This window comes from Lepisma saccharinum, chromosome 1, assembly GCF_977018435.1.
Source record: "Lepisma saccharinum chromosome 1, izLepSacc3.1, whole genome shotgun sequence".
NCBI classification, from domain to species: Eukaryota; Metazoa; Arthropoda; class Insecta; order Zygentoma; family Lepismatidae; genus Lepisma; species Lepisma saccharinum.
In genome coordinates, this window is record NC_139229.1 from 95,635,418 (window position 1) to 95,646,831 (window position 11,414).

The 11,414-nt window shown below is 34.9% G+C and overlaps 1 protein-coding gene across 1 annotated transcript; it reads left to right on the plus strand.

Moving 5' to 3' along the window:
• The first annotated feature begins 331 nt into the window (after positions 1–331).
• Positions 332–11,142, plus strand: LOC145985054 (NFX1-type zinc finger-containing protein 1-like). The gene is made up of 5 exons (XM_083118582.1): positions 332–2,640; positions 4,430–4,513; positions 5,686–5,957; positions 7,845–7,985; positions 9,871–11,142. Exons 1-5 carry the CDS (start codon positions 342–344, stop codon positions 10,369–10,371), a joined length of 3,297 nt encoding a protein of 1,098 aa, XP_082974708.1. The 5' UTR covers positions 332–341; the 3' UTR covers positions 10,372–11,142.
• Positions 11,143–11,414: the final 272 nt, after the last annotated feature.

The window sequence follows — 11,414 nt, forward strand, 5'->3', positions numbered from 1 at the left end:
AATTTTAGTTGTTTTAGGCTCCCAATTTTTTAAAGCTTTTCAGAAATTTACCATAACTTTCTGCAATATTTAATGCATATATATATATATATATATATATATATATATATATATATATATATATATATATATACACTTTCATTACAGAAAGGAGGATATTCAAAGGTCAAGGGAAAGAAAAAGCATTTTGATTTTGTACCATGGAGCCTACTGCAGATGAAACACATTGATAAAGGAATGTTGTGACCCTTGAAGCATATAAACACCTGTAAGAATTGGGAAGGAAGTCTACAACCCTCTGGATAATTAACACACTGAAATCTTTTGGAATTCAAATCAAGATGGACACTCAGCAAGAAGTAAAGCTGGATGTAAAATATTTGTATGCACTGTCTCAAAAGGATTCGTTGATCATAGTTTCGGAATTAATCTCCCATAAAGCAGAATTTGAGGATTTGTTAAAAAAATCCTTGACCCCCTATGCAATAGTTCTCATAATCAAAATTTTGGCTAAAATTTGTCAGGCAAATTATAATTTCAATGTAGCTTATATCCTCGTTAAAGCATGTTTCATTGGATTTGTGAACCAGATAGAGACCTGTGTATCTTCTTCAGAAGATAAAAATTCAAAAAGTTACAAAGCCATCACCAAAATAACTAATGTTACTGCATTTGTTAATAACACTATGCTGTTTTGTGCAACTGTAAAGAAGCATTTTCCAAAGACATTTTCTAAAGTGTTGGAAAACCTTGAATGTATTTGCACAGCGGCAATGAATGGGGAACTTTTGTGTTCTCTTTTTGATAAGTGTTTACAGATACAGAATGCAGCAAATGAAAGCTCAAGACTACGTGCCAAACAAAATTTTAAATGTGAATTACCACCAAATAACTTCAGAGAAATAGAAATTTTTCCTGCACTTGAAGAAATATTATCAAAGGAATCAGTATTCATAAGACCAAATAAAGTTAAAGGTTCATACAAAAACATTGAACATTACTTGGATATTCATTTTCGTTTGCTCAGGGAAGATGTCATACAACCTTTAAGAGAAGGAATGTATGCATTTATGGATCGAGGTCTTCAAAGTGATGGTGAGGCTAAAGTTAAAAGCAATATTTGGGTTTTCCAAGGTGCCAGATTTCTTCATCCAAGAGTAGTAAACTTCAAAATTGGTTATGAAGTATTCTTTGATCCTAAAGGAACTCAGAGAAATGTGCTGTGGGAAACAACAAAACGGCTTATCTTTGGAAGTTTATTATTGTTCACATGCAATAATTTCAAGAGTATTATTATAGGTGTAGTTATCGAAAGAAAGCCTTCAGATATTAAGAGAGGTGTAATTGTGGTTGAATTACATGGCAAAGTCGATCCCAAAGTTCTCAATCATAAATTTGTAATGGTGGAAACAAGTGTTCATTTTGAGTCGTACAGGCATGCACTAGCTGCACTTCAGAACATGAATGTACGCAAGTTCCCCATGGAGAGTTATATAGTGAAAGTGCAATGTGAAGTGAAGCCCCCAAAATATTTACTTCGGAAACTAGTCCAAGTTTACCAGATTAATGGTTTTGATGTTCGAGTTTTAGACTTTCCCAGTTGGCCTAGTGCAAGACAACTTGAAATCGATGTCTCTCAGTACAAAGCTTTGCAAAGTGCACTGACGAAAGAGTTTGTGGTTATTCAAGGGCCTCCAGGCACGGGAAAAACTTTTCTTGCATCAAGAGTTGCGGAAGCTTTATTGGAAAATGTAACAGAATTTCCGATCTTGGTAATTTGCTACACAAACCATGCCCTGGATCAGTTTCTAGAAGAGTTGCTTCAATATACAACTGACTTGATTCGTGTTGGCATGCAATCTCAATCTGATGCTCTGGAAAAATATAATTTGTCTGAAAAGAAAAGGCGAAAGCGAGCTACCAATCACATAATTAGTGACTTTCGTAAATGTGTTATGGCCCTTAAGGATGTACAAATGCATTTAAAAGCAGTAGATGGGAATCAGGGAATTGTTTCTTTGGAAATGCTGAGCGAGTACAATGTAATCAATAACACACATTACAAGCACCTCAAACGGTACAAAAGGAATAAATATCATGTAGCTAATTGGTTGTATGATGGGAATGAGCACATTGAGTATCAAGCGATACAGAAACATTACACAGACAGACTTAAGAACATGTTGTGTCCCAAGTATTATGATTTATCATTTGAAGAAACAGAAAAGAAAATAACTGCTACCAAAAAGGACTTAAAACATGCATCTGTTCACATGGCTACGGAATTGAATCGGGAAATCGATGCTTTACAACAAATTGTGACATATTTTAGGCAGAAACTTTCTGAACATGTTAATGTTGATGATGCATCAGATTTTAAAACCACATCATCAGATTTGTGGAAACTTTCATGTGCTGAGAAGTGGAAGATGTACAGCTCATGGATCAAACAACTGAAGCAAGTGCTAGAAGTAAAACTGAAGGAACAGCTCCATTATTACCAAACTGAATGGGAAACTTTTAACAATGAAAGGCAGATTGAGGATATTGCTATTTTGAGTACATGCAAAGTTATTGGGATGACTACCACCAGAGCAGCAAGAGATCAGTCACTATTGCAGAAATTGAAACCAAAAATCGGTGAGTATTTACTTCATGTGTGATGTAAAGCATGCTATACCACTACAGTAACTTTTACATTTATTATGAATAATAATAAGAATGCATGATCTGAAATATTCACCGAATGTTAATATTATACACTCTCCAAGGAAAGCTATCATAGTGAAGGGTGGTCTTGGATGACCAAATCCAGTATTCAAAATTATAGCTCCCTGCAAAAAAAAAAAAAATCAGCTATTCAAGCATTATAAGGCCCCACTTTAGACGAAAGCATTTTCTTTAACATTTTTGCTAGCATAAATGCTATGTAAATGCTTCCAAAAATGTCATAGCAGATAGTACTTTACATGGAAGCATTTCATGTAAAATTTTGGTAAGCTTTTGCGATAACAACATATAATTAGAGGCACGCATATTTCGTTTTTGACGAAAACACGAAATGTGAAATAACAACACATTGTAATGTTAATTTTTCATGTTTGTGAAAGGTGTGAGGTGCATTTTTCTATCCTGTTTTGTTTCAAAATAATGCGAAATGAACTGCAAAATGCGAAATACACTCTTAAACATGAAATTTAGAGTTTGTTTACCAATGCAACACTTTCTGAAGTCAGAATTATCCTGTGAGTTATGCAATTCACGGAAAACTTATTTATTCTGCTGTAAATATTTGAGAAGCAAAAATAAACCCCTTTATACAGGAATAAACTTATTATTCTGGTAACAACATAAATGTGCTATTAGAAGGGATATGTTTATTTTGTGCAGTAACTGCAGTTTTTAAATCAAATTTGGGATTAAAATTTGGGATTATATTCACATTTTTAAAACCAAAATGTAATTTTATATACCACTTTTTCACCACTATAACAGCAATTTTTTTTTTGATTTACCAGTTTTCAACACGAAATTGACTCGGTTTTTGTACCGAAATTTTGCTTTTTTATTTACCAAAAATATGTGCCTCTACATATAACATATACAGCATGAAAGGCAAGTCGAGTTACACCATCTATTCTGAGTTTGTGTTGTATACAATGAAAACAATATTTCATATGTGTACAGTAAATTATATAAAACATGTATTTAAGCAGCGCCATTGATTAGTACTTAAAACCATTTAATAGGAAACCTTATTCCTCTTGGTTGAAAAGTTATCATGTTTTAAAAATGTGTAGCGATACATTGTTTACCTCTCACATGGCCACCATTACATCTGCACTCGTGTCCTAGAGGTCGCTTCTGATTAGTTATGCTACGAAAAATGCTATGGAAATAGGACCGATTCTACCCTTGAGAAATGCCATGAAATATGCCATGGCATCTGAAATGCCATAAGATTTTACACTTTACATAGTAGCATTTTCGTCATGGCGTAAATGTTAAGAAAAATGCTAAGGAAAAGGCTTTCTTCTAAAGCGGACCTAATTTATGAGTAGTTTCAAGACGTCACTGCCAACAACTAAACTTCATTCATAGTCTTTTATATTATTTTCATATTAAAAATGATTGTAGTAGTGTATTAGAAAAAAGTGTGACATGTAAATGAAGTTGGAAGAAACATTTAAGATCTTACCTTAAATCTCCCATCTTGATTCAGGAAATCTTAATGTAATTTAATTTATGATGACCCAAATCCAAAATTTGAACTTGGTTCTCTACCAGCTCACATCTATCATTCACATGATTCACAACCTTTTATAGTTACATTTTCTTCTTTCATTTCTAAAAGCATTACAAACATTATCACTGAATGAAGTGTCCATACTTAAATGTGCTGACAATTTTTATTCTTTCTGTTCTATAGTGATCGTTGAGGAGGCAGCAGAAGTCTTAGAGTCAAATATTGTGGCATCATTAACGTCTCATTGTGAACATTTGATATTGATAGGTGGGTTAATACATTTGAAGTAATACATGTACATAGTATGGTATGGTGTAACTTTGAATTGAAATTCATGCCACCTCCAAAAAATGAAAAAAATCACATGCAGAAAGGCCAGATGAGATTAAAAAAAAAATAACAACAAGAATTCAAGTTCACTGAGTGAGTGAGTGAATAGTCTTATATAGTTTGGAAATGTGGTTTCTTAGGAAGTAGTATAAGAAAAGTATTAATCATTTATTACCCAAACTATGCCCATGCATCAGGCTTTGGACTCAGGATCCGGGATGTGCACTGGTTTGAATCTCCTGGGGAAAGTGTAACAACTTTTCTGCTGAGATTTCGCCCCAGTGTATGGGACTGGTGGCCACTCATCATAGTCAGGAAATTGGGGAGCCCCTAATGGGTAGTGAGTGTAACCTGGTCATGGAAACCTACCAATGACTGGAGGTTTGTTGTACCACCCCACCCCAAAACTGATTGAATGAACGCCCACCTCTTCTGAGGCATGCAGGAGTGAGTCTGGAAGTCAGTAGGTAAAGAATTTTCATTCTCTCTCTCTCTCTCTCTCTCTCTCTCTCTCTCTCTCTTTCTTAGACAAGAGCAAGAAAGAGACGGGGAGATTGAGCATTAAATTTTGTTACATGCAGAAAGAGAGAGAAAAAGGAATTGGGCAGTGATGTATTGCAATAATTTGGCCTGGTTTACTGCAAAAATTCTTATTTATTATATATTCATTACATATATTTATTATATATTCATTAGATATAATAGAAATAAAACATGAAAGCAGACAAGCAAATAAAAGCCGATGGCATAGTGGTAACGTACGTTATCTTGTAATCAAGGAATCTCGGGTTAGATACCTGGTGGAGGCACATAGTTGTTCGGATCCCACTTTAAATTGCATGTCCAGCCTTCTGTTCATAAAATGGACTTAAAACTCAAAATGAAACCAAACCAAAGCATGCAAGTAAAAACAAAACCAGAAGTCTGACAGCTTCAAACTTTCTGGCAATTTCAGTACATGTGAAAAAAGTTAATTTACAACCCTGGAATAGGTAGAGAAAAAAAGATAGAAATACTTCAAATTTGTAGTTTGTACTGTGCATGTATATACATGATATTTTGGAACTAATCTGATGTAAGTTTTTTAAATACATTTTTTTCCCACATAGGAGATCACAAACAACTGCGACCAACTCCAGCTGTTCATGAATTAGCAGTAAGATTCCGTATGGACATCTCTTTGTTCGAGAGAATGGTAAGGAATGGCATAAACTGTGATCAGCTCCAATTTCAACATCGCATGCGCCCAGAGATCGCAGCTCTCATTGCACCTGCAATTTATCCAGCTTTGAAAAACCACCGCTCAGTTCTTGAATACGAAGATGTAGTCGGCATTGCAAGAAACTTGTATTTTGTCAATCACGCATATCAAGAAGAACAGGTAAATTTGAATTTAGTTTTACTTTTTGGCAATATATTTCATGCTTCACACTGCATCCATTGCAAGAGCTTTTACATGAGCCGAGCCAATTATCATACTGATGCTGATACTTGTACCCTTGCTCACCCATATTGATACTGATGCTTGAAATTTTTTCAAATAATTGATTAATATTAGTGGATGAGTATTCCACTACAATTATAACCTTAATTTAACAGAGTTTTATTTAAAAAAATATTCAAGAATTACATCAGAATATTAAAATACCTGTTACATAATCACACAATACAGTTTTCCATATGATATTGGTACAAAATAAATGAAAACTTTGAAAATTCCACAATTTTCAGGATAATTGGACTGCGAGAGTGTTATGCAATATTTTAGAGGACTCGGTGAAATACTAAATTACTGGGAAAGTACCACTTGGTACCTTAAATAAAATCCAACCAATACGTTCTGATATGGTCAACCTTAGTTTGTACCCGTCCATTAATTCTTTTTACATGGAAATATGATACTCTGAAAATAAGTCAGGGTTTGGGTAGCCATGTGACACCTAGTTTTCCCCATTTCTTTTATTTCATATGAAGAACTTTTTCCATTGTTCACATACACCCAACAAAGGAGAGCAAAACAAGCTTCTATCAAAGTTTTTATCTCCAGAGCAAATAGAGCTGCCCAGCTAGGAAAATTAAAGTTTATCTCCGGAGGAATTTACATGCAAATAGAGCTGCCCAGCTAGGAAAATTAAACATGTAAAATATTTTAAATAATTCTTAAAAGCTTTCCTGGTGGCGAATGATTATGAGGTTTTCTCCGGATATCAGCCAGGTGAGTTCCGGATAGTCTTCCGAGAGCTAAAGTCACTCTCATCTTCAGGGATTGGAATGATGTCGCTCATGTCAATCCCTGAAGACGAGAGTGATGTTAGTTCTCGAAAGCTCAGAAGAAGCCTATTGTGAAATCACCTGGTTGATGTCCCAAGAAGACTCCTTCGTCATATAAAATATGTATTTGTATGTTTTTTTTTTCTTCCTGATAAAAGTTTATTTTTGTCCATCAAATTTGCAAGGAGATGAAAATTCAATTGTAAACAAAGCTCTAAAAGGCCTGGCATCACAGTATGTACACTGACCTCCATTGCAAAGTGGTTAGCACAGCAGGCTACAACACCAAAGGTCCCATCTTCGAATCCTAGCTTGGACATATATCAGCATTCATATCATTAGAAAAGCTATGACAAATAAAAATCAAAACCAAAATCCAAAATCACAGCATGTAAAAGCAAACATGTGATTCATGGATTAAATGAATCTAGTGTGATCTAATTGATATTGCTCTTAATTTTTCAGAGGAGAGTCATATCTTATTAAAGTCCCGCTGCCCTTTCAGCTGGCTCAGGGACCGCCTCTATGACAGTGGCTCTCTGTTGCCACATTTACCTATGAAGGAACTTGCCGTCAAACAGCCAATTAGACCTACTGCTACATCCCTCTTTGGGCAACAAGTGGCAATCTTTCAACATTCCTCTCTGAAGCAGGAAGCAGGATTTTGTCAAAATAGCTATTGTGCGCTGTAATTGGGGACCGGTTCGTGTGGCGGCACAGCTTGAATACACAACCATGGGTGAAACTTTGGGCCTAACTTTAGGAGTGGGTGCAGAATCTAACTTGGGACTTAACTTTGTTAAGACTTTGTTCCTCAGTTCCCAGGAGGTTAACAAAAATACCAGTAACTTGCAAATGTTACTAAGCGTGAAATTCTGGGGGCAAGTGACCCCTCTTGCCCATGCTAAGTTAAGCCTATGCATACAGCTAGTAAAGAGGGAGAGTGAGAATGGCTTCTCTTCCAATACATTACATGCCTTATTATTTTCTTTTGTAGGTTGCAGGTACAAGTTACCACAATGTACATGAAGCAAAGTTTCTGATCGCCTTGTGTAACCATTTTCTGCTTCAAGGTTACTCTTCATCGGAAATCACCATTCTAACCACATATTCAGGACAGGTGGCACTCTTTGATAAGGTAGGATGAAAAATAATGCACTCTATCCCTCTCTTTCTTTCTCTTTTTTCTCCAGTGAAATACCTGATAATTTTGGAAACTGCATTAATTCATCCATACCCACTCATCACTTTTTTTACAACCCCCCCCCCCCCTCCAAAAATTTTCTACAAAAGTCTAAACATTACTCTAAATTAGTTCTAATATAGCTTTACACTGCATTAAGTAAGTCCAAAGTTAAATATTCCAGACAATTCCTGAAGTTAGTATTTTTTTGTTGATGGTATTGTAAAGTTTACATCAACATCCTGGTTAACACTGCAGTGGTTGCGCAGATCACCATAGTGATTCACTCGTATATTTTCACGTGCTACTGCAGTTTGGCAAGACTCTTCATCTTGGCTCTCAGTGTACCTTCCTGGAACAGTCCAGGAACTATGTTCCTTCAGCCATTATTTGAAATGTATCCATTGTTGACTTTTTGTTAGAGCTCATATGTCATTTGAGCACAATAGTGATCCACGCAATCATTGATGGAAGTGTTTTCAGATATATATTATTTCTATATATATCAGTACATATTTCTAAATTCTGTTGTAAATATATTAAGTGTGTCCAGACCATGAAAAACTTAATTTTGAATTTTTGGGGAGTAAAAATGACAAAAGTAAGGTTCTAAGATATGTATATTTGTTAGGTTTCATCATATCCAAATACGCATAGTGCACTAGATTTAGAATTTCTTCCCTCCTGTACATTTAAGTGTGCAGGATTTGTTTAGGGAGGAGCAAGGAAGGTATTTTTTCAGGGGGGCAAACAAGTCACATTTTCCCCAATAATAGTGTTGTTCCCTCAAGAAACATTGCTTAAATTTGAATTTATCATGTTCGTGCATTAATTAACACATATTATTTTGGCTGAAATGAAATTATATGTGTGAAATATATAATTTTTGGATGACCCCTTCCGGGTGCCCATTATAATTTTTTGTTAAATAAAAGAGAATACTTCAAAAATGAAATTCTCGCTATAAAACGATATAAGTTTTGACAAATAATGGGTAAAAACGATAATATTTCGTGGATCACAATAGTGATCTGTGCGATCAATGACTGAAGTTTTTTCTGCACGACCACCACAGTGTTAAGTAAATTGTGTGAAAAATTAGAGGAGATGATTTTTGTGTTTATATTCAGACAGTTAAACATTGATTTTAATATCTAGCAGTGGAATGCCCAGGATTTTCAAAGCCGGTTGGGAAGATTAGTATCTAGTAGTCAGCCCTTATTTTGCCATCTTTTCCTTTGAATTTTTTTTTTTATGAATACTGCACCAAAGAGAAAGGGTTGGGAGTATGCCCAAGCTGACTTCCATCTTCTAGAGATTATTGGTTTGCAAAAATAGGGAGTATGCCCAAGCTGACTTCCATCTTCTAGAGATTATTGGTTTGCAAAAATAGGGACCCAGGGCTGGAATAGATGGTTATTATTGAATGTCATTATCATAATTCCTCCCATCGCCATGGTAACTGAATGATCAGATGAGAAGTAAAGTGAATATACAAAGAAAACAAAAAAGAATCTTGGGTTTGATTCCCTTTTGAAGCATATTGCATGTTCGTTTGGATACAATTTTAAACTTTAGGTTCAATTCCAATCAGCCTATTATGAGCAGAAGTGTACTTAATCGAAGTTTAATAAACTATTCTCGAGCTTATTGAACTTGGTGATAAAAGACAGAACATTTGAGTCTTCAAAAATATTAGGAATAATAATATGTACTAGAACCTGCCACTTGGGAGAGGTGATTGCCCCTATCACCCTCCCCTTGGAACCATGCCTGAGATAATTCAGCCCATATAATAGTTGCAATTTTTAGAAATATTCTCCTTTCTCTTTCATTGCAGTTGAGGAATGATGATGCTACTCTTGAACAAGTGTGCATGACAACCGTAGACAACTATCAAGGTGAGCAGAATGACATTATCCTCTTGTCTTTGGTCCGAAGCAATGAACGAGGAATTGTGGGTTTCCTCAAGACAGAGAACAGGGTTTGTGTTGCTCTCTCCAGGGCAAGGAAGGGTCTGTATATTATTGGTAACATGGATATTCTTGCCAAAGAAAAATCAATTTGGGAAAAGGTTAACAATACCTTGCAAGTTCAAGATGCCATAGGAACACATTTACCTTTGAAGTGCCAGAAGCATCCATCAGGTTTGATTCTTGTAGCCAGAGCTGAAGATTTTGAGACAAAGTCTCCTAAAGGCGGTTGCATAATAACTTGCAATAAGAAGCTGAGGTGTGGCCACAGATGTAAATCTGTTTGCCATATGAAAAGTAAAAAGCATGAACGTCCTGAATGTACTAAAGACTGTTATGATGATGTGGCCCAATCAAACTGCAAATAGCATAGATGTGAATCATGGTGTTTTTTTCTGATATGTTTGTGTGCCAATGCAAATTGTGATATTCTTCAAATATAAATAAGATCCAATCATTTTTCTCTGCCTAGAACAAAGTTCACAGCATGAATGTACTGAAAACTGTTATAATGTTGTTGGTCCAATCAAGGTATGAATAGTGCAAACATGAAGTTGCAAATCATGTTTTTCTTCCCTTATTTGTTCGTGTGCCAATGCAAATTATATTCTTCCAATGTAAATAAGACCTAACATTCTTTTCCTGTCTAGAACAGAGTACAAATCATAAACGTACTGAATGTACTGAAGACTGATATGGGTCCAATCAAGGTGTGAATAGTGTGAACATGAAAATGCAAATCATGTTTTTTTTTTCCTTATTTGTTGATGTGCCAATGCAAATTGTGATATTCTTCAAATGTAAATAGAACCCATTGTTTTTTCTGTCTAGAAGAAAGTACAAAGAAGCGTAGAAAGCATGAAGGTAGTGAAGACTGTTATAATGATGTAGGTCCAATCAAGATGTGAATAATGTAGACATGAAGATGTGATTCATGTTTTGTTTGTGTGCCAATGCAAACTGTGATATTCTTGTAATGTAAATAAGACCCAATATTTTTTTCTGTCTAGAATCATGTAAAGATTAAAAACATAATAGTTTTGTTTTTACTTAGGAAATTTTTTTGGACACTTTTTGCAGATTTTCACTTAGGAAAATTTTTTTGGACACTTTTTGCAGAAGTAATTGTTCTGTAACAATGTACAGACTGATTTTGTGTTGGTACTGTACGACAAAGTTATTCTTACAGTATTAACAGTGGTTGTTAGTTTATTTTATGTAGGTAATCTGCAAGCTATAGTGTACCTGTTAATATTTCTGCATATTTTTACCGTAGTTTTTATGTCATTTGATATATATGAAATTTGTTATATTCTGCAGTTCCTGATAATCAGTATTATTATTATTTTTTCTATAAGAAATATTAATGTTTTTGTATCAGTTGAGTGCCATGTAAGTGATTTACATACTT

What these genes read in the sequence shown, in the direction of transcription:
- LOC145985054 (XM_083118582.1), top strand. Translation starts at nt 342, where the DNA reads ATGGACACTCAGCAAGAAGTAAAGCTGGATGTAAAATATTTGTATGCA. An exon ending in TGAACATTTGATATTGATAG is followed by an intron (nt 4,514 to 5,685) that starts GTGGGTTAATAC and finishes TTTCCCACATAG; the next exon opens with GAGATCACAAACAACTGCGA. An exon ending in AGGTGGCACTCTTTGATAAG is followed by an intron (nt 7,986 to 9,870) that starts GTAGGATGAAAA and finishes CTTTCATTGCAG; the next exon opens with TTGAGGAATGATGATGCTAC.